The sequence below is a fragment of the Papio anubis genome, chromosome 10 (assembly GCF_008728515.1).
Source record: "Papio anubis isolate 15944 chromosome 10, Panubis1.0, whole genome shotgun sequence".
Classification (NCBI taxonomy): Eukaryota; Metazoa; Chordata; class Mammalia; order Primates; family Cercopithecidae; genus Papio; species Papio anubis.
The window spans coordinates 10712910-10736299 of NC_044985.1; the positions used below are offsets into that span (position 1 = coordinate 10712910).

Consider the following 23390-nt stretch of genomic DNA (forward strand, 5'->3'; position numbering starts at 1 on the left):
TATCGAACTCCTGACCTCAGATGATCCACCCACCTCGGCCTCCCAAAGTGCTGGGATTACAGGCATGAGCCACCACACCCGGCCTCACGAGTGTTCTTAAAGTGAACGCAAAGATGGAAACATCTTGATTTGCAAGATTTAGTAGGGTTTTCTGGGTCAAATGAATAGCGAACCATTTTCACAGATCATCTCAAGCCACTTAGGAGAAGACCCCCATCTGCTGTTTCACTTCCATCCTAGGTTCCTCTTCACCCTGACGTTTGGTCGTTAGAACCAGTGAGCCACTAACTTGCTTCCTTACCTCCTGTTGTTCAGCCGGAATGTCTTGGTACCTGTGTGTGCAAGCTGCTGGGGTTCAGAAAATTATACCTCAAAGTGTGGTGCTTCGGGGTGCTGAGCACTTTTAAATGAAAGGAAGTTGGAGGGCCTTAGAAGCTGTCTCAGAACCAAAGACTTTGCAGCCTTCTCTTGTTTCTTCCCCCACCTGTGCAGGGAGGGGATTTCTCTGAAGTTCCCTCCAGAAGGAACACGTTGACCCCCTTCCTAGGAATCTCATCAAATAACCGGAAAGATTAACCACAGGAGAAGAGAAAAGAATAAAAGTTGCTACCACACCCAGGCAGACTATTCATCTGTTCTTCTGAGGGCCGCTCCAAGAGGTTACCGGGCAGACTTTGCCTTCATCATAAGGCAACCTTTGTAGGCAGTGAAGTTCCGCCCCTCACCTTCCTGCAAGTTGGCATTGCCTCCCCTGGAGCTCAGAGGAACTTCATCCCAGGCTATTGTCTGTTTTTTAGGCTCATTCATTTCCCCTAAAAATAATTTATTATGCTTCAAAATTGCCTATGTTCCCCCACCTCCCTCTCCCCTATGAAGAGGGTGTTATTTAAGCTCCAGCCATCTGGCCCTTCTCTGAGCCTCATATTTTGTATGGCTCCTGTGCATACTTGCACATTCATACATTTGCATGCCTTTAATCTGTCTAGTACCAGTTCATTTCAGTGAACCTTCGGAGGGTGGAGGGGAAGCCCTCAGGGAGGCTGCTGTGAAGAGGAAGGAGACAGAAAGCAACGAATCCAGAGTGAGAGAGAGAGAGGAAGCAGAGGGAGCCACAGCAGTGCACACAGAGGGGAGGGGTGAGGAATCAAGCAGTTTTCTGGGAAGGGGGGCCTGCAGTGCTTTAGGCAGAGGGAACAACATGTGCAAATGTCTGGAGGTAAGAAAGAATAGCCTGGACTTATTTTATTTTTTTGAGATAGAGTCTCTGTCTGTTGCCCAGGCTGGAGTGCCGTGGCTCCATCTCAGCTCACTGTGACCTCTGCCTCCTAGGTTCACGCTATTCTCCTGCCTCAGCCTCCTGAGTAGCTGGGACTACAGGCATCCACCACCATGCCCGGGGTAATTTTTATATTTTTAGTAGAGACGAGGTTTCACCATGTTGCCTGGGCTGGTCTCAAATTCCTAGGCTCAAGTGACCACAAGCCTCGGCCTCCCAAAGTGTTGGGATTACAGGCGTGAGCCACAGCACCTGACCAAATAGCCTGTACTTCTAGAGTTGGATCACTAAAGCAGGCCCATGTGGAGACCGGAAGCGGAGGCAGACCCTGACCCTGCAGTCCTATTGAGGAGTTTGGTTCCGTGTTTTGTTGTGGTTCAATTCAAGGCAAGCTGAGTGTGACCGGCACTTCTAGGGACTGTACCTTTGGACCTCCTGAGGAAGCCAAGGTGTGCTGGAACTGTCAGCACCCGCCTGCAGCTGGTCAGCCAGGCCTGTGTCTAGCCATGTGAGAATTTCCCCAGGGCAGGGTGCTTCCGTCAGAGACGCGGGTAGCTGGAGAGACAATGGATTTCAACAGCCGAGTGAAGCTAGAAAAACAGCTTCCAGATAAAGGCAGGGGGGAAACCCCTGTCCATCCTTCACAAGACTCTATACAATCTGCCCCTTCCCCTACCTCCTTAACATCATTTCCACTTCTCCCTCCACCTCCCTGCTCCAACTTCAAATGTGCCAGACCTGCTCCTGCCTCAGGGCCTCTGCCCTTGTCTGCCCTGTGCCTGGAAAGCTCTTTCCCCGGATTTCCATTTGCTTCACTTCCTCTTTGCTCCATCGTCACCTTCTCAGTGTAGGCTGTCCTCGGCCGGTCTGCTGAGAAATGCATCTGCCTCCCATACCCAGCCCTTCCCATCCCTTGTCCCACTGCTGCCCGGCCCATCTTCCTGGACGCTCTATAATGACTTATTCCTTGTTTATCGGCTGCGCCTCTCACTAGAATAGCAGAGCAGGGATTTTTATCCATTGCGATTTCTCCAGGGCCTAGAACAGAGCCTGGCACATAGTAGATGTTCGACAAACGTGTACTAATAAATGAAGGGTTGGTGGTAGAGATGTGGCAGGTCTGCATGAAGCACTGCCCCCACACTGTGGTCACCATGAGGTCAGTGGCAAATGATAATACTAGCAACAGACCTTCTCCCCAGGTCCAGTCCTACTGGGGTTTACAGCACCCTCAATAATGACCTCAACAGCTGCCACCCAGCTACCCTCTTCCCCTGATTCTGGTTTAATCCCTGAGGACTGAACTCTGCCCTCATGCTTTTGAACAGCTGGGATTTCTGAACACCGTCTCCATTCAGGCTGCCTATACCTCACTCATGCATTTATTCACTGCATGCCCCGTGGGCCAGGCCCTGTAGGATGGTCTGCAGACACAGAGATGAGGTGGTCACAGCCCCTGGCCCCTCTCCCTGGTCTGGCTCGCCCCTGAGGTCTGAGCTTGCCCACAGACTCAGGGCAGCTGCACACCTTTCGTTGGGTAAATCAAACAGTCCTAGGTTCTAGGCCAGGCCGGGCCATGCTTGCAGTGGGCCCCTGCAGAGCCAGTCCCCTTCTTATGCTGCTGAGGCTTCCCAAGGCCACACAGCTGGATGGGGTCAATGCCAGGACTCAAAACAACATGCATGGTCAAGGCCACTGCCATTTTTGCTACACACCACATCAACTCTGTAAATCCACTCTCAAAAGAGGATCAACTGTGTATAATTTACTACCCCAGAGTGCTGTGAAGTTCACAAAAATAACATACATGAGAGTGTTTATCAACTGATAAATATGTCTTACAAATCTGGACTTTTACCCAGAGCTAGAGCCCTGTGCTGTGACTTGTACACAGCGGGTGCTCAGGAAATGCTTTTGGATTGGATTCTCAGCCTGCAGGCCTCCCCGCATGTTGGATTCTCAGCCCGCAGGCCTCCCCGCATGGTGCTTCCTCCCCACCTCTCTGCCCTTGCTCCATCTCCCATACCCCCCACCCACTCATCAATCACTGAGCACTCCAGCGGACCAGGTGCCCAGCCAGGCGCCCAGGATGCAAGAATGAAGGCCAGGCCCTGCCTGCGAGACATTCACAGCCCAGTTGGGAGAGACAGACAAGGAACCAGACAAAATGCAGTGTGAAGAGTGCGTGGCAGAGTGTGCCAGGCTGCCATGGGAACAGAGGGGAGGGCTTGTAACCACAAGAATGAAAACAGCTCCTTACATCTGTGCATTGCTTTCTGCTTTTCAAAGGGCTGGGTGTGAAAGGTGGGGGGAGGGACAGAGAATGAAGACATGGCGTTTTCCCAGTCCCATTTGTCCACATTCCGGGGCTGTCACCTTCGTTGAGCTTATGCTCTTTCAATGGGAAAAAATGAAGGACACAAAGAGACTCTTTCCTCCTCATCAATGAAGCATTTTTAGCAGCTCTGTGTTGCACAATCATTGTCTGATGTTTGTTTTTCAGAAGGGCTTTGCTGTATCAACTGCCACTGAGCTGTGATGTGTGATGTGATGTGTATGTGGTACGTGGAGCATTACAGCATTACAGATTTGCAGCACTGCCTCCTAGGAGCAGAATTCTCACCTCTGCTTAATGAGCCACTCCACATGTCCTTCTAGCTTAGTGCCCAAATGACAAGAATTGTCCAAACAGAGTGAGTGAGCCCTTGGTGGTCTGGCTCCTAAGTGTGCTATAGGAGCAGGCTGGGGTAGGTGATGCTGTGGTAACAACCCCCAAATCTGGGCCTTCAAAGTACAGAGGCTTATTTATTGCCCTGCCACAGGCCCACGGTGCAGGGGGCTCTGCTCCCCGCCATCCTCACCGGGGGCCCAAGGTCTGGGGCCGCATCAGGGGCACGTAAGACAGAGGAGGCCACCTTGGCTCTCAAATGCTTTTGCGGGGAAGTGGCCCTGCGCGTATGAAATCCACTGGCCAGAGCACTCATGTGGCCACACCTGCCTTCAAAGGGGACAGGAGGAGGACGGGGACAGTGCCCGGCCAACAGCACTGTTGCACGCACAGGGTCCAGGGCAGACCCTGCTCCTGCACTAAACTCCAGCCCTGCTGTCTCTGAGGGGCCCTAAGGCCTTGCTAAGAGCTGACCCACTCTCCCTGACCTCTGCTTCAGATATGCCGAGAATCTGGTGGGGGCAGCAAGTTAACATCACCCTTAACTTATGTAGGCTGGACTTCTAAATGCTGCCTGGGGTGTGTGTGTGTGTGTGTGTGGTGAGGTGTGAGGTGAGTGGTATGCGTGTGGAGGTATGGTGTGTGTGTATGGCAAACTGCACAGGTGTAGTATGTTGCACATGTGTGCTATGTGTGATGTATATGTGGTATGTGTTTGTGTTATGTGTGCATGGTATGTTGTGCACGGTGTGTGTTGTGTGTGACGTGTGTGTGGTATGTGTGATGTGTGTGGCATGTGGTGTATGTGGTATGTTATTATTGTGGCATTATTGTGTGGTGTATTGGATTTGTGTGGTATGTTATTGGTATGTGTGTGTGTGCTGTGTGGACATTATTGGTATGGTATTTATTGCTGTATTATTGTTATTGTGGTATGTTGCATGTGTGTGTTATTGTTATTGTGTGGTATTGTTATTGATTATGTGTGATATTGTAATTACTGCGTGGTGTGTGATGTGTATGTGGTGTGTGTATGTGGTGTGTGTTTGTGTGTGGTATGTTGCATGGGTATGGTGTGTTTGTGTGTTGTTATCTGGTATGTGATGTGTGTGGTGTGTTTGTGTGTTGTGTGTGAGGCATGTTGTGTGGTGTTTGTGTTGTGTGTACAGTATGTTGCATGTGTGGCATGTGTTTTATGTGTGTATGGCATGTTGCATATGTGTGGTATGTTTGTGTTATATGGTATGTGTGGTATGTGTGATGCATATGTGATATATCATGTGCATATGTGGCTATGTGGTGTGTGTATGCAGTACGTGTTTGTGTGCTGGTTTGTGTGCTGTGTGTGGTATGTTGTGTGTCGTGTATTTGTGTATGGTATGTGTGATGTTTGTGGTATGTGTGATGTGTGTGGTATGTGTGATGTGTGTGGTATGTGGTGTATGTGGTATGTGTTGTGAGTGTGGTGTGTGTGTGTGTGTGGTGTGTGTGGTATGTGATGTGTATGATGTGTGTGTGGTATGTGTGATGTGTGTGTGATGTGTGGTGGTATGGCCAATTGTATGTGAGTATGTGTGTGTGTGTGGTGTGGTGTTGGTACATATTATTGATGTGTGTGGTATGTGGTGTATGTGGTATGTGTTTGTGTGTGTGTGGTGTGTGTGGTATGTGTGATGTGTGTGGTATGTAGTGTATGTGGTATGTGTGTGTGTGTGGTGCTATTATTATTGGTAGTTGTGCGTGATGGTATGTGTGATGTGTATGTGACATGTGTTTATTATTATTGGTATGTGTGATGTGTGTGTTATGTGAAATTAATGTGTAGTATATGTTTATGTGTGTAGTGTGTAGTGTGTGTAGTGTGTGTATTATTAATGTAGTATATGAGTATGTAGTGTGTGTTTACATTTATGTGTGTAATTATTGTGTGTGTGTAATTATTATTATTAGTATGTGTGTAGTGTGTGTAGTATGTATGTGATATGTGTGGTATGTGAATTATTATTATTAGTATATGTTTGTGTGTGTGGTGTGTGAGTAGGTGTAGTATTAGTATGTGTGATGTGTGGTATGTGGTGTATGTGGTATGTGTTTGTGTGTGTGGTGTGTGTGTGGTAATTTATTATTAGTGGTATGTAGTGTGTGTGGTATGTGTGATGTGTGTGGTATGTGGTGTATGTATGTGTTTGGTATGTGTGATGTGTATGTGATGTGTGGTGTGTGTGGTATGTTTGCGTGTTGTATTTTTTGTGGCATGTGATGTGTGTGGCATGTGTGATGTGTATGTGGTATGTGGTATGTTTGCGTGTTATATGTGTGATGTGTATGTGTGTCTTCTGTGACTCCAACTGGTGGGCAGCGGTCATGTGGGCGGGTCATGTGGCACCAGCAGGAGCCCTTTGCTTCAGGTGTGGCTGAGGACTTTTCTCTCGGAAGGGGCTGCACGGGCTTGAGAGGCTCTGCCCTCGGGTATATAGAGAACGTTAGCCTCAGTGTTGGCTTCCCTAGAAGTAGTGAATCTTGACCTCTAGGGCACACACGGGCCAGCTCAGAGAGAAGCTTGTGCAGACAGCAGCCTCTGGGTCTTGCCTGTGGACGGCCTGACTGAGTGGCTCCCAGGCCAGCCTGAGATTGCATTTCACAAGGGCCAGGGGGTACAGACGCTCCTTCTCCAAAAGCTGACCCAACTTCACTCTGCATCTTCCTCTCCTCGGAGGAAGGTTTAGGAGAGACCGATCTTTAGCAGTGAGGCCTCTGGCCAGCTCTGTCATATAAGGACAGAGCAGTGACCACATGACTGAGATGCCCATTCAGGGCTCCTGGGCGCCCTGTGTGCTACTGCGTCAAACCCACTCCCCAAAAGCACCCTACTACAGGCTGGGGCACCCCAGGGTCTCCAGGGGGCTTTGCTGCCTCACAAAAGGGTGCTGCTGTGGCTCCTGTCTCCCTGCTGTGGCCACGGCCTTGAACTGTGGCCCCCTGCCTCCTCGCTGCAGACACAACCATGACAGGTAAATAGCACAGGCTTCAGGGGCAGGTGCCACAGGTCCCCATGCCGGCCCCACCACCTGCAGCTTTGTGTAGTGGACCTAACCTCTCTGAGCCACTGCTTTTCATATGAACCTGGGGACAAATCCCTGCCTTTCTTTCTTTTCTTTTTTTTTTTTTTTTTTTGAGACAGTCTCGCTTTGTCACCCAGACTGGAGTGCAGTGTCGCAATCTCAGCTCACTGCAACCTCTGCCTCCCTGGTTCAAGCGATTCTCCCACCTCAGCCTTCTGAGTAGCTGGGATTACAGGTGCCACCATGACACCTGGCTCATTTTTGTATCTTTAGTAGAAATAGGGTTTCACCATGTTGGCCAGGCTGGCCTCAAACTCTTGACCTCAAGTGATGCACCTGCCTTGGCCTCCCAAAATACTGGGATTAAAGGCGTGAGCCACCACGCCTGGCCCATCTGCCTTTCTCTAAAGGATTCCTGGTGGCTGAATGAGAAGGCGAGGAAACAGCCTGAGGCACTGCGTGGCAGCTGGGATGTTGTTCCCTGAAAGTTGCAGCATGGAGCTGGGCAGGACAGGCCAAAGGGAAGCTTCACCTCAGTGAAGCACCAAAAGCCAACTTTGCCACCTCTGCTGAGGGCCACCCTAGCGCCGACCTCGTCAGGGGTTGGTGGGAGCTGCTGCTCGCCTGGGGACATGGCCTGGGCTACACCTCATGGCTCCCTCCTCGGGCCACAGGCCTTCACGCCGGCTGGACCTCTCTAGCTGTGTCCAGGCTTTCTTCCTCCTGCCCTTCTCCGGGCCGTCAGTTCAGCCTTCCCCAGGTTAATGAAACCTCTGAATAATTCAGCAAATCTCCCCTTGCTCAACTGAAGATCTTAGGAGGCAAAACAAAATCGATTCATATGGATGCAAGCATTTTCCCAGCAGCTGCCACCAGCTCAGGCACAGATGGCTTCTGACACCCATTTGGCTGACAGGGAGAGCCTTAGGGCCGCGTTCAAAATGGCTCCAACAGGAGCTGTTAGGAGGTAGAGGAAGAGAAGGGTCTCCAGGCTTAGCAGAGGGAGGCACCGACGGGCCAGGATGGGCAGCTGTGGCCCAGCTTCCGAGTGGTCTCTGCACCTGTGACGTCGGTGTGTGCTTCCCCTGCAGGGGTGGAGTCCAGACTGCGAGGCTGGGCCATCTGCAGGGACCAGCACAGGACAATCAGGTGTCAGGACATGGGCACGTGGCTCTGGACCTGGGGATCGGTGGCTGAGGGCAGCCTCCAGCTGCTGCCACAGCAATGTCACCAGGTGACGGGGACCTTTCAGAGGAGCCTAATCCTGAGGGGACAAGACTGGGGTCTACAGGCCTTGCCACAGCAGCCTCTCCCGTGTAGCCCCCAGAGAAGTGTGTGTTGAGCTGACCTTGACAGGGCAGGACCTCTGGGGCCTGTCCACATGCCACGCTCCCTTCCCTTCTCTCACACGGGCCAAGTATCCAGCAAACGCTTCCTGAACAGCGACACAGTCCAGTACTGGGAAGAAAAGATGGGTGTGGCTCACTGCTGCCCTTAGAGAGGTCCCAGCTGGCAGGGGCGTCAGTAACATCAATAAAACCATGCTGGGGGTTTGAGAATGTTGTGTGGGGCAGTGCTGCCAACCCTGACTCACCTCACAGCCACCTGAGACATCTCCAAAAGTGTCACACTGGGCCAGCTCTAATTCAGTCACTGCTTGACAACTGCACCTTGGGCAATGACTGGTGAATGGAAACTATGCTCCACTTCGTCAGGCTTTAACTCTGTGCCAGGCACTGTCCAAGATGCTTTACAAATATTCACTCAAACCAACTCCAGGGGCTGGGCACTGTCATTACCATTTACATATGAGGGAAGCTGGGGCATGGAGAAGCTCAGGAACGTGCCCAAAGCAGTTAGTTGCAGAGCCGGGATCTTAGCCCAGGTGGTCTGGCTCTGAGGCCAGAAGCTGCCTGGAGAGGCACCCACAGATTTGCTCCCCGGCAAGGGTACCTTAGTGCACTCCAGGCTTCCAGGACTGATTCCAGATCCTTCCTGCCTCAGCAAATCAACAAAGACATGCATGCTTCAGGCCTGCAGGGCTGCTCACAGCTGTGGAACCAGGAGGGCCTTCCCAATCTGCTGTACTTAACTCTGAAGTGGACCAGCTCAGGGACCTGGGAAAGTGAGGGTGTCCCTACTGCGAGGGAAAAGGGCTAGGACTTTGGTCTTTCACATGTGGTTGAAATTAGGGAAAAATTCAACACTGAAGTTGATTTCAGGGCTTGGAAAACTGAGCCACTCAGCTGAAAGTGTCTACCTAATGGGGCTAGGTAAAAGCAAGCATAATTCCAGCCAGGCTGTGAGCTGTCCAGGCTTAACTAGCCAGCCAGTGTCAAGGTGTTAGACTCTGGCAGGTCTCATTTGATGACAATGAAGTCTATAAACATGCAGGGTGTGATGACAGAGCAATGACACTGCTGTGTGTGTGGCATGTGGACACTGGCTCCCTCCCTCTCTCCACGTGGGCTCTGCTCCTTAGTTTGCTCCTCAGACCCAGGCCCCAGCTTAGGCCCTGCAGCCTTCGTAATGCCTTCAGGGTTTGGCATGAGCACCCTGTCCTCACAGCCTGCTGGGGAGAGGATAGGAGAGGTATACAGTAGGGGTGGGTTGTATTAGTTCATTCTCACATTGTTATAAAGAACTACCTGAGACTGGGTAGTTTATAAAGAAAAGAGGTTTAATTGGCTCATGGTTCCACAGGCTGTACAGGAAGCATGACGGGTTCTGGGGAGGCCTCAGGAAACTTACAAACATGGCGGAAGGCGGAAGGTGGAAGGCGGAAGGCACGTCCTACGTGACTGGAGCAGGAAGGAGAGAGCGAAGGGGAAGGTGCCACATACTTTTAAATAACCAGATTTCATGAGAACTCATGAGACAACATCAGGGGGACGGTGCTAAACCATTAGAAACCACCCCCATGAGCCAATCACCTCCCATCAGGCCCCACCTCCAACACTGGGGATTACAATTCAACATGAGATTTGGGTGGGGACACAGATTCAAACCATGTCATGGGTAATAACAAGAGTCTGGGTCCATTGCTATGACTTACCCTTGACCTCTAGTGGGGAACAAGTCCCTTTGGGGAGCAAGGGCTCCAGGGGGCTGAGACTGGAAGAAATCCAAAGCTAGGGTGGCTCTGAGTCTGGGTGGCTCTGGACTTCTTACAATCCAGTCCTCATCACTCCAATCCTGTTGTTATAACAGTAACAATAATTCCTTATAGAATAAAAATTCTTATTTTTTAAAAATTTTTTTGAGACAGAGTCTCGCTCTGTCACCCAGGCTGGAATGCAGTGGCGAGATCTCAGCTCACTGCAAGCTCCGCCTCCCAGGTTCATGCCATTCTCCTGCCTCAGCCTCCCGAATAGCTGGGACTACAGGCGCCCGCCAGCACGTGTTAGTGGAGGTCCTCTGAGAACCAGACACAAAGACAGGATTGCATGAGTAAGAGCCATATTGGGGGAACTGCCTGTGAAGGACAAAGAAGGAGGTGATAGAACGCAGGGAGATCCTTCAGACCAAAGTACAGGTCTGACACCTGTGGAGGAGTGGGGAGGACAGGCCTCAGACTTCACAGCAGTTCTGAGAAAGGCTTGCCCAGGCCACTGGGGAGTTCTTGAGCCACAGTCACCCACTGGAGGAGTCCCACGATCCACCTGCAGCAGTACTGTCCCCACGCTCCATCACTGGTGGAAAGCAGCCTGTGGAGGCAAAGTACGGGTGGACGGAGAGAAACAGCAGCTGGGGCTGTCAGTCAAGTCCGCGCCGCAGCAGGTCTGAGCGGCACATTTTCATAGCCACCACGGTAACCGACAGACAGAAGGCTGGCCATGCCCCAAGAATGCAGGGCCAGAAGCAGGGACGCCAGAAGCTGTCACTTCGTTGCAGGGAGAGGGTGGAGGTCCAGGGTACCTCTGAGTAGGCCTTCATGCTTACACACAGTCACACGCTGCATAATGATATTCAGTCAGCGAGGAAGCACGTATATGACAGTGTCCCATGAGATGAACACTACCGTATTTTTACCTTTCTATGTTTTGATACATACATCCTTACCATTGCGTTACAACTGCCCACAGTATTCAGCACAACAACGTGCTTTACAGGTTTGGAGTCTGGTATCAATAGGCAACACCATCTAGCCTAGGTGTGTAGGAGGCTGTGCCATCTAGGTTTGTGTAAATACACCATGATGTTCACACAAAGATGAAATTGCCTTCCAAGGCATTTCTCAGAATCATTTCCCTGTCATTAAGTGATGCGTGACCGTAAATATATATAGTGCTAAGTCTTTATTACTTGAATTAATAAAGTCACTCAAAATTCCCCTATAACACAACTACTTTAAATTTTGTGAATTTCCTCCTAGGTCTTACCATGTTTACATTATTGCAATCACCATCACCATCACCATGCAGATTCTCCCTCATTTTTTTTTTTTTTTTTTTTTTTTGAGACGGAGTCTCGCTCCGTCGCCCAGGCTGGAGTGCAGTGGTCAGATCTCAGCTCACTGCAAGCTCCGCCTCCCGGGTTTACGCCATTCTCCTGCCTCAGCCTCCCGAGGAGCTGGGACTACAGGCGCCCGTCACCTCGCCTGGCTAATTTTTTTTATGTTTTTTTAGTAGAGACGGGGTTTCACCATGTTAGGCAGGATGGTCTCGATCTCCTGACCTTGTGATCCGCCCGTCTCGGCCTCTCAAAGTGCTGGGATTACAGACTTGAGCCACCGCGCCCGGCCCTCTACCTCATTTTTAAAAAAAGACTTGATATTTATAACTAATATTTCCCCATGCTTCTACTATAGTCTTCATAATTATACTTTTTAATGGCTGAACAATGTTCAACAAGTGGATACTTCCAAAGTCACTGCTATTTAACATTTCCATTATTGTTATTTTGTTGTAATTTATACCTAATGCTTTTATGTACCTCTTTGGGCATGTAGTATTCAGTTTCTATGGGGTTACAGCCCTAGGAAATACACAGATGTGAAATTACTGGGTCAAAAGATAAACTTTCATGATTGTATCAAGTTTTGCCAAATTGCTTTCCAAAAACATTATGCCAATTAATAAAGAGTATGAGTTATCTATTTCTGCATACCAAGTTACCACACCAAACGGCGTACTGCAATATGGATGTATTGTCTTATTGTTTCTATGGGTCAGGAATCCAGGCACAAGTTAGCTGCTTCTCTGCTTTAGGGGCTCTCAAGGCTGCAATGAAGGTGCTGGCTGAGGCTAGGGTGCTATGATTTGGCTTTGTGTCCCCACCCAAATCTCATCCTGAATTGTAATCCCATAATCCCTATGTATCACAGGAGGGACCCGGTAGGAGGTAACTGAATCATGGGGATGGTTTCCCCATGCTATTCTCAGGATAGTGAGTGAGTTCTCAAGAGATCTGATGATTTTACATTTCCATTTTTCCCTGCTGACACTCATTCTCTCTCCTGTCGCCAGGTGAAAAGGTGCTTTCTGCCATGATTGTTAGTTTCCTGAGGCCTCCCTAGCCCCGTGGAACTGTGAGTTAATTAAACCTCTTTTCTTTAAAAGTTACACCGTCTTGGGTATTTCTTCATGGCAGCATGAGAATGAATTAATACACGGGGTCTCATCTGAAAGCTTGAGTAGGGAAGGATTCTATTCCGGGCTCACATGGTTCTTGGTAGGATTCAGTGCCTTGTGAGGGCCCCAGCTGTTAGCTGGCTGTTTGCTCAGAGGCTGCCTTTAGTTCCTTGCCATGTGGGTCTCTCCAACATGGCAACTTGCTTCAAGACAAAACATGTGAAGCCAAGAAGACAAGGGTCTGTTAGCAAGACAGAAGTCACAACCTTTTGTAATCTAACCACTGAGGTGATATTCCCTCAATGTTGCTGTATTCTATTGTTTAGAACCAAGAGGATCAAGGCGAGTGGATTATGACCAGGGCCAAGAATATTAGGACCAGGGATCACTAGGGTCATCTTAGAAGATGCCTAACACAAATGTCACCAAGGGCATATGCTTGTATCAATTTTACCACAACCTTACTAACACTGAATACTTTAGTGTTTTAAAATTACTAGTATGCGTCAGGTGAAGTGACTCACGCCTGTAACCCCAGCACTTTGAGAGGCTGAGGCAGGTGGATCGCTTGAGAACAGAAGTTCAAGACCAGCCTGGGCAACATAGTAAAACCCCATCTCTACAAAAAAAAAAAAAAAAAAAAAAAAAAAATTAGCTGGGCATGGTGGTGCACACCTGTAGTCCAAGTACTAGGGAGGCTGAGGTGGGAGGGTTGATTGAGCCCAGGAGGCCAAGGCTGAGTAAGACTCTTCTCAAAAGAAAAAGAAAAGAAAGAAGAGAAAGAAAGAAGGAAAGAGAGAGAAAGAAAAGAAAAACATTCCCCGTGGAGCAGGTGTAAAGGACCACCTTCCACGCTAATGCCCTCTTCTCCAGCCTGGTGCTTCCCCCTAAGGCCATATGGCTCCTCTGCTTTCAGTTGCTGCCAAGTAACTTCCAAAAGATGTCAACTGATAGCAACTTGAAAAATTGCCCTAACTGAACTGGGGCTTTGAAAAGCTTTAAAATAAAGTGGTATTAGGCAGCAGCGAGTTCTCTGGAAATTGCTGGTATTGCTGGAAATTGCTGCTCCAAGACCTGAACACCTTATGCCATTTAGAAGCACTAACATTTAGAACATCAATCTTCTTTTAAAGCCTACTATGTAACCTCACCAGGTTCCACATTTTGCAAACTTTCTTTCACTTTCATCATCAAAACAATCCTGAAAGATACAGAGGAATGTGCCCATTTTACAGATAGGAAACTTAGGACCAGAAGTCACTTGTTCCAGATCGCCCTGTTAAAGTGGTAGGCCAGGATTTGAACCCATAGCTGGCTGCCCACTCCGCTCTCTCCCTGCCTCCTGAGATCCCCTTTCCTCAGCTGGTGCCTCTTAGAGCTCCATGACACTGCCCTTCCATCCTGTTCCCCCTGCTGCACTAAATATGGTAGGCTGGTGGCCCCTTTCTCTTCAGTTAGCTGGAGAGGTATCCTCAGAAGTTCTGCTCAGTGACTGTTTTTTCCTAATAAAAATAGTGAGCCTGAAAAAGTGACTTCTAACCCAGTATGAGGAAAAAGGGCTATGGAGTCCACAGTATAAGTTTGCACCATGAAACTTTCAGGCTAAATAGGACAGTATAAATTTAGTGTTTTAAGAATGATACCTGGAGCCAGACTGCCAGCTTCAAATCCTTGTTCTGCCACTTACAAAGTTTTATGATTTAGGGCAAATTTCTTCACCTTTCTGTGATGTTCCCTTTCCTGTAAAATTGAAATAATAATATTACCAACCACATGCCCCAATTGGGAATAAATGAGAAAATGTCTCTAAGAACCTAGCACAGTGTCTGGAGGATAATAAAGGCCCCATTATGTTACTATAGGGACATGGTGGGCAGGAGACAAGCAGGATGTCTCACCGGGTGAGGACCCACGCATTGATCTGGAACTCAGCCTGTGATCTACACACACATGGGGATCAGGTTTGTGTGTGTGCCCAGCCGCAGGCAAGGCTGAGTGGAGCCCTGCATTGTGGACACTGGTGGGGGACTGAGGCAGCAGGGCTAGGAGGGTCAGCGAAGGGCAGAGCCAGGATCAGCACCATGATTCTGAGACTCCCCTCCCTGTATTCTGGCTGTGTCCAGATGTGCATGTGCGTGTGCGTGTGCATGTGCATGTGTGTGTGCCTGCACGTGGCGGGGGAGGCTGAGGAGGGGGAGTCTTTGTGTGTTGATGTCGTTTTCTGTAAGTCGGCCAAGACCTGGGTCTGTTTATGATTGCTCTGGGATGTCAGGCATCTTTGCAAGTTCGTACCCAGAGAACCATGAACCTGGGATGGGGAGAAGTGAGGACTAAGCCAGGAGAACAATGCTCACAAGCGATCTAGGACAGAGTGCTAATGATCCTGGCACACAGCAGGCACGGGAGAAGGAGAAGTGCAGGGTGACAGTTACAAGACAGCTGCCCACCACCCGACTTGGCAACAAAGCCCTAGAGCATGTTTCTTAACCTTTCTGAGATCAACCTCTGACCTGTGTGTAGGGACGCAATATTATAAAAAAAATCCTCCTAAAGCCAGGGTCCCTGGTGCCCTAGGTAGCAGTCGGTGCCCTATAGGAAGTGACCCAGAAGTGTCCTGGTTTCCCCACTGATGCCAGCAATCATGGATGACTAGGACCAGGCCCTGTCCTTGGCAAGTCTCAAGGTGGGAAGACAGGACAGGGTCAGATAGGATTCAGAACGGCCGTATAAAGGGAATGGAGCCAGCCTTGCTGTAATTGGTCAGAGGCTTTTAGGAAGCTGCGGCTGTGTCTGTTATAGCTTAGGGCCCTGTTCATTTATGAAAAAATATTGCTTCTAGTTACTGAAACTGCAAAAAATAAATATTATGGAGAGCCTCAGTTCAGAGCTGTAAACAAGATACACAATCCTGCCATTGCAGATTTTACATGTCAGTGGAGGAGATGCTAAGCCGCTAGCTCCATGGTAACTTAATTAGTTAGCAGTAGGGCGAGGAAGAGGTATTGGGGGTATGACAGTGCACAAACAGGCATCTGACGTGAGACAGGGAGGCTTCCGTGGGAGAAGCAACGTGTCAGTGAACAGGTCCCCCTGGGCATTCCAGCAGGAGGAACACTAAATAACTGAGCGCCAGGCAGGCTGGGAGATAGCAGCCCAGACCAAGGACACGGCGAACATGAAGGTTGTGTGGGGAGGAGGGGAGAGGAGTTCAGGAACCAACCTGCAGTGAGGCAAGGATCCAGAGCAAGGGGAAGTGGGACACGGGATGGGCAGGAGATGTGGTTTCTGCCAGAAAGCATGGGGATGTTCCTAAAGGGCTTTAGGCAGGAGAGTCACCCAGTCACACCTGCACTTCAGGAGCTGGGAGAACTGGGACAAGAGTCATGAGGCCCCGTGGAGATGAAGAAAAGGGGACGGAGCCGAGAGCCACTGGGAGGGAAAGCACCAAGGCTGGCGCTGAGTGAGTCATGCAGTGGGAGGTTGGGAGGGGGAAGAAGGGATACGGAGCTCAGCCAACCTGCCAGGGGTGCTCTCAGTGGGAGGGCCTGAGGGGGCCTGAGCCAGGCTGTAGAGGATTTGAGGATGCCCAGAGCGCAGCAAGGCGGAGCAATGTGCGCACACACATACACGCACAGGCACATACACACACACACACATACACACACATATGCACGGCTAGAGGACGTATGCACCAAGGTTGGAGGGTGGCATGTAAGCGTTGTGTGAGGACTGGGAACAGCCCATGAGTGGAGACAAGGTCTGTGACTCAGAACAGAGGGAGCTGAGCAAGCAGCCGTTTCTCCCCACTGTGGCGCTGCCTTCGCTGACTGTTCAGGCAGATCAGCAGGAATGCCTGAAGCCACCATGGCTCTTGCAGTACTGAGAGCAGACGGGCTGGGGGTGGGAGTAGTGAGAAGGTGGAGGCCCATCAAAGCCAGGTCCCAAACAGTACTGCTCAGGAATGAGGTGGCCCCACAAGGCCTTGTGGCCCTTTAAGTACAGCAGCAGCAGGTGGGTGACACCCCAAGGGACCCCATGAAATGGTGTGTCCCTGAGTGAAGATTGGTTCAGCAAGCCACTGCCTCATCCATCCATGTATGTACTCCAAGCCCATGCCCAATGCCGCCCTAGGTAGCAGGGCCTGGGGAATGAGCAAGGATGTGCTGCCCTCAGGAACTCAGCCTGTTCAGGTCCAGTGTGGGGACCCAGGAGCTGACACAGCACACTGAGCTCCAGTCCACAGTGAGGGCCCCAGCAGGGAGGTGTGCCATTCCCACTGCATTCTGCAGCCCCCTGACTCACTCTCCTCTTGAGGTCTCCTGCCAGGAACTGCCACCACTGTGTTCAAATACTTTCCCATGGAAAACATAATCTCCAACTAAAAGATGTCATGAAGCCAAATTGGGTCTGGCTCCCTGATCACAACTCTCCTCACCTTGCCCTACTCTGGTCCCCTGTCCAAGGATCTAACCCAGGGGGCCGGCTCCATCCAACACCAGAGGGCTCAAGGGAAATAAGCAGGGCGGGGCTGCTGTCTCCCTTGGGTCCCAAGTGGGACCAGGCCTGACCCACTGCCCACCTCCACCCCTCTGCTTTCCTCACTGACCCCTATGAGCCAAGCTCACCCCCACCTTGCTGCCTCTTCTCTCCAAGCCCTGGCCACGCAGTGCCTGGGGAGGCTGACAGCTCTGGATCGCACCAGTGGGCTCCCTCCCCGCAGGGCCTCAGTTTTACAATGGTTTGTTCCTTCCTCTACCTTGGAGTGAAGCTCTTGCCAAGTCTCCCATGCCACAGGTCTCGGAGTTCCGGAACACCTCCCCTCCCCTCCCCTCAGGTCTGGGGCTCTCCTGGCGCCCTGCATCCCTTGCTGGTCTCCCTCTCCCTGAGTGTGCCATCTGCATCCACGGGACCTTGATTGACAACACTCTTAAGGTACCCTCGACTTAAAACAGTCTCTTGGGCCCACACTAACTTCTCATCTTGGCCTCTCTAGTCTTTTAACCTCTACCAGAGTGGAGGAAAATTGGGATTTGACCACCACTTAAATTGAGCGGTGGTTCTTCACTGTAGGAAAGTCTTCACATAACTGCAAGTACCCCTGGTGGTGAGGTGTGGCCTGACTCCCACAACCGGGTGGCATTTAAGACCAAGAAGGAGGCTGGGTGAGGAGGCTCATGCCTGTAAATCCAGCACTTTGAGAGCCTGAGGAGTGTGGATCACTTGAGCCCAGGAGTTTGAGGCTGCAGTGCAGTGAGCTATGATCATCACTGCAGTCCATTCTGGGCAACAGAGTGTGATGCTCTCTCAAAAAAAAAAAAAAAAAAGGAGACCAAGAAGGAGGGACGTCTGTTTATTTACAGCGCACCCTTTGTGCCAGGCCCTTATGTTCATGATCTTACCCAACTCCACAATCTTGCAAGGTAGTTTACATCATCTCCGCTTTTCAGTTCAAGAAACGAAGGCTCAGATTCATAGTCCCTGAATAGTCCCTCATAGTCCCTGAGTGCATTAAGTAGTGATTACAGTAGAATCTAAGCTATTTCATTCCAAAGCCTGTGATTTTTCTGGCCTTGAGCTATAGATCCAAAGGCTACAACAGGGCCCTGCAGACTCAGTGGCAGGGTGGTGTCTGCACAAGCTGGACGTGTCCTTGTGATGAGCTCATCAGGAGCGGCCCGGGTTGAGCATCATCCTCCACATGTGCAGCAGAGAGTCCCGGCGGGTGGTGTAGGGTAAATGTTTGATGCGGAACCAGTGTCTGGGGACGATGTTCCCACTGGGTGTATACAGCTTCTCCCCCTCCTTGCCCAAGAGACTGCGCAGGGCCAGATTGCCCGACAGAAGCTTCTCATAGAACTCCACTCCACCGCAGACATAGGCTGCAGAGAGGGAGGCCGTGCGGCGGTCCAGCCAGGACTCCACGGCATGAGTGAGAGAATCCTTGGAGAAGGCGTAGACCACAAAGCCTGCCACTGCTGCCACCAAGTTGAAGGCAGCCCGTAAATTCATGGGGCCTCCATAGAGCCCAAGGGTGTACTTGGCACCCACGCCCAGTGCCCAGGTCCCTGCCAGGCAAGCTGGGGCCAGCAGGGCCTGCAGGGCAGTGGTATTGCTTTCCAGGTACACCACTTCCCTGGCCAAGGCGAACTTCTGGGCTTCATGGGACAGGGTCAGGGCAGCTCTCAGCCGGGCTCCTGCTGGGCTCCGCCAGTCCACTCTTTGCCCATATATGACCGTGGGATGGTCAGGGCTGATCACTAGGTCCCCCAAGAAACTCGCAGGGATGCCCACCACAGCCCCAGCAGGGAGCCTGGGGAAGCCTGCACTCACAGGCTGGAAGGTGAAGGTGGTGAAGGGCTTGTAGCAATGGCCTGAAGGAACACCTATGTCCTGTAGCACCTCTTGGAAGAGGCTCTGCAGCTGTGGAGGGAGCGGGGCTGGCTGGCCCTGAGCCCAGTACTGGTAGAGCCATTGGACCACGGGATCCGGGAAGAGGTGGTACGAGATTTGAACTCCAAACAGGCCTGCACAGGAACCCACCAACAGGCCTGTCCTGTGTCTCCGCACAAATGCTGCAGTCCGCCACAGGGGACCTGCCATGAATGTGGTCACCGTGGACAATCTGGGTCAAGAAAAAGAGAAGTCAGCCAGTTTCCCCGGGTCAGCCTGCAGACTGAACATCCTCCAGGGGCCACACCACCTTTTAAAACCGAAGTAACACAGTATAGTGGTGAAGAGCGTGGGCTCTAGAGCCAGAGCGCCTGCGTTCAAATCCCAGCCCCATCTCTGTGCATCATTTCCCCATCTGCCAAACAGGTGTGTCGTAATAGCCCACCTCTAGGGTGGCTGTGATGAGCACATGAATAAACATATATAAGATATTTAGCGTCTGGCTCAGAAGCAGGTATTCCTTATAATGGCTGTAATGACTTTTATTCCCATCGCTGGGCACAGCACTCAAACCGCCTCATCCCACTCATCCCATAGGAAAGCCCTATGATTACTAATTTATAAGAAAAACGTGTTCAATTTATTGAGCGCCTACTATATGCTAGACTCAGTTCTGAGCACTCTAACAATTGAACCCTCACAACCCCATGACCAATGACTACAGCCACCCCTATTTCAAAGCTGTGGAAACAACTAGCCAAAATCCTAAGCTAGTAAAGTGACAGTGTTATGGGCTGAACTGTCTCCTCCTCCCCAATTCATATATTCAAGTCCTAACCCCCAGTACCTCACACTGTGGCTGTATTTGGAGACAGGGTCTTTAAGGAGGTAATTAGGATAAAATGAGGCCATCAGTATGGATCCTAATCCAATTTGACTGGTGTACTTATAAGAAGAGATTAGGATGCAAACAGGCACAGCGGGAAGACGATGTGAGGATCCAGGGAAAAGGCTACCACCTACAAGCCAAGAAGGGAGGTCTCAGAAGGCACTAACCCTGTTAACATCTTGGTCTTGAACTTCCAGCCTCCACAACTCCCAGAGGATAAATTTCTGCTGGTTGGGCCACCCCGTCTGTGGTACTTTGGCATGGTAGCTCTAGCAGACTAACACCGGCATAGTATTTGAGCACACGCTGTCACGTGTTCACAGCAAAACTTTTTGTTTTAGAAAACTCGTTATGCTAAATTACAAACATATACCAAAGTAGACAAAATAGTACATCCATCAACTTCAATCCCATCAACTCATGGCCAATCTTGTTTCATTTCTCTTTCCACTCACGCCTCCGTCCAACTGGTTTATTTTGAAACATCCCCGGGCATCTTATCCTTTCATCCTTGAATATGTCAGTAAAAATTCACAATTATTTAACTTTGATTGAAACTTACTGTATTCCATGTCGGTGAAAAGTGCTTAATGAGCAACGAATGAGTTGCCGCAAACAAAAACGCAGGGTACAGCTTGGCCTATCTTAATCAAGAACTCCTATAAGAATCATTATCATTCGGGCTTTTTTTTTTTTTTTTCCCCCCAATGCGGAAAGTGAGGCTAAGAAAGGAAGCGTCCGGGTCAAAGTCCAACGTCCCTAGGACCACTGCGTTGCGGGGCCGGCCTAGGAGATAGTACCAAGCAGCCCGCCCGGGACTGGGCGAGGACGGGCTGCAGGAGCCCCGCAGAGGGGTCCTCGCTACGCTTCCACCCTGGGCCCCCTAGGCTACTCCGTAGTCTAAACGCGCTTCCGGGTCGCATCAGGCCGGAAAATGGTCCCTCCCGCTTGCCCGTGCGCTCACCTTCCCTGCTGCAGCCCGGAACGCCTAAATGTGCGCGCGGCAAGGCGGCCGCAAAGCATGCCGGCCCGGGATCTGGGGGCGGGGACTTCGGGAGGCGGAGCTCGCCGGCCCGGGGCCTTGCGACGGGGACTTCAGGGGGCGGAGCTCGCTCGACGGGTCTGGGGGCGGGGACCAAGAGAGGTCTGGGGACTGGACTCTTGGGGGCGGGCCTGGGGGGGGGGCTCAAGGGGATCCCCGTGAGTGGCTCCGGCCGCCGCAGAGGCTTCTCCCCTAACTGTGCACCTTGGGGTGGGTCCGCAAGCCCTTTCTCCTCTGCGTTGAAACGCGTCTTTGATTAATACAAAAATTAGCTGGGCGTGGTGGCTCACGCGTGTAGTTCCTTCCAGCTGCTGGGGAGGCTGAGGCCGGAGAATCGCTTGAACCTGGGAGGCAGAGGTTGCAGTGAGCCGAGAATACGCCACTGCACTCCATTCTGGGCGACAGAGCGAGACTCCGTCACACACACACACACACACACACACACACAAAAGGTGTCTTTGATCATGCCTTGAACCCCCGAAGGAACGGCAGCCCCGCGTGGGTCACCAGACGGCCTATGGCAGAGCCCCCATCAGAGCCCATGCCCATCTGACTGGCCGGCCCCTGTACCTTCCCGTCTGGAAGCGCTCACTCTCGGCGGGGAGCTCTGAGCTTTATGTTTATTACCATGTTCGCTGCCCCCAAGCTCCTCCCGGGAGCTTCACACTGTACAGTCCACACAGCAGAGTCCCATCTGTCATTTCTCCTTTCCAGCCTCTCTGTGAGGTAGATGAGGGATTAGCTGGTCTGTGCACCAAATCCAGCTCTGCATCTGCTTTTGTAAATAAAGTTTTATTGGAACACAGCCATGCCCAATCCTTTACAGAAGGAAACCAGACTGCCCAGGGATAAAACCTGGCTCCACCCATTACTAGCTGTGTGATAATGAGTTGATGTATATGTATCCTGTGCCTCACGGTTTGTGCCGCCTAGCCATTAGCTATTATTATTCAAGTCTGTTCTGAGACCCCCCAACTTTGGCTGCTCAGTTGTTTGTATGTAAATAGTGCAATGTAACCTCAGCCAAAGCCAGAATGTGGGACATTCTACAGGGCAAATGACGTGGTTTATCCAACAAATCAATGTCATTTGTTTGTCTCAAACAAACAAATGAACAAACAAACAAACGACACCTTGGAGAAATTTGAATATGGATTTGAATATCAGATTATATTAATAAATTATTGCTTATTTCATCAGATGGGATGATGACATGGAGTTTACATAAACCAAAAAATTGTTACTAGAGATGCATACTGAAATATTTACAGGTGAAATGACACAATGTCTACTATTTGATTCAAAATATTCCAACGAAACCAAACCCAAACAAAAACAAAAACAAACAAAAAACAGGAGCACAGATGAAACAACGTTGACAAAGAGTTAGTTATCATGAAGCTGCATGACAGGTTCAGGGATCTTCATTATACCATGCTCTACTTTTGTGTATGTTTGGACATTTCCATAATAAAAAGTTTAAAAACATTTTTTAAAGTAGGCTGGCCAGTTGGACTCCATCAAAATGAAAAATTTTTGTGCAGGAAAAATACTATCAAGAAAAGTGGAAAGACAATTCGCAATAGGAGAACATATTTACAAATCATAGATCTGATAAGGGTATAGTATCCAGAATATATAAAGAACTCTTAGCAACTCAACAACAACAAGCCATTTAATAAATGGGCAAACGACTTGAGTAGACATTTCTCAAAAAATATATACAAATATATGCCAAAAAGCACATAAAAATGTGCTCAATGGTATCAGTCGCTAGGGAAATGCAAATCACCACAATGAGATACTATTCACAACCACTGGATTTCTATAACAACAAAAAAAAAAAACTTAGAAAATAATCAGTGTTGGAGAGGATGTGGAGAAACTGAAAGCCTGGTACATTGCTGGTGGGAATATAAAATGGTGCAGCCACTGTAGAAAAACAGTTTAGAAGTTCCTCAAAAAGTTAAACTTAAGCTAAGCTAGGCTCAGTGGCCTGTGCCTGTAGTCCCAGCTACTTAGAAGGCTGAGGCGGACTGCTTGAGGCCAAGAGTTCAAGGCCAGCCTGGGCAACATAGTGAGACCCTATTTTCTCAGAAATAATAATAATAATAATAATTTTTTTAAAAAGTTAAACTTAGAATTACCATGTAAATCAGCTAACCACTCCTAGAATATACACAAAATAACTGAAAACAGGCACTCAAACAAATACTTGTACCTCAATGTTCATAGCAACGCTATTCACACTAGTGAAAATGTAGAAACCAAAATGTCCATCAACTGATGAATGGATAAACAAATTATGGCATAGTTCACGCGATGGAATATTAGTCATAAAAAAGAATAGATACTGAGCCATACTACAACATGGATGACCTTATAAACATTATGCTAAGTGAAAGACACCAGACACAAAAGGACAAAGACTGTATCATTCCATTTATATAAAATGTCCGGAATAGGCCAATCCACTGAGACAGAGACCAG

General features: G+C 49.9%; 1 protein-coding gene across 5 annotated transcripts in view; it reads right to left on the minus strand.

Annotated features, from left to right (window-relative positions):
* Positions 1 to 20902, minus strand: part of TMEM177 (transmembrane protein 177) — a 50233-nt gene extending 29331 nt beyond the window's left edge. Inside the window, exons 1-2 of one of the 5 annotated variants that reach the window (XR_636943.4) lie at positions 20823 to 20893; positions 14223 to 14319 (exon numbers count right to left, since the gene is read on the minus strand). Coding sequence is in view for 3 of the 5 variants with exons in the window: in XM_021923518.2 (XP_021779210.1) it covers positions 18244 to 19201; positions 20026 to 20120 (1053 nt within the window). In the remaining 2 variants the exon portion in view is untranslated. Of the gene's footprint in view, positions 1 to 14222; positions 14320 to 17913; positions 19202 to 20025 lie in introns of those variants that run through there. The other 4 variants (XR_002516026.2, XM_009185048.3, XM_003909216.2 and 1 more) reach the window with 4 other exon arrangements.
* Positions 20903 to 23390: the final 2488 nt, after the last annotated feature.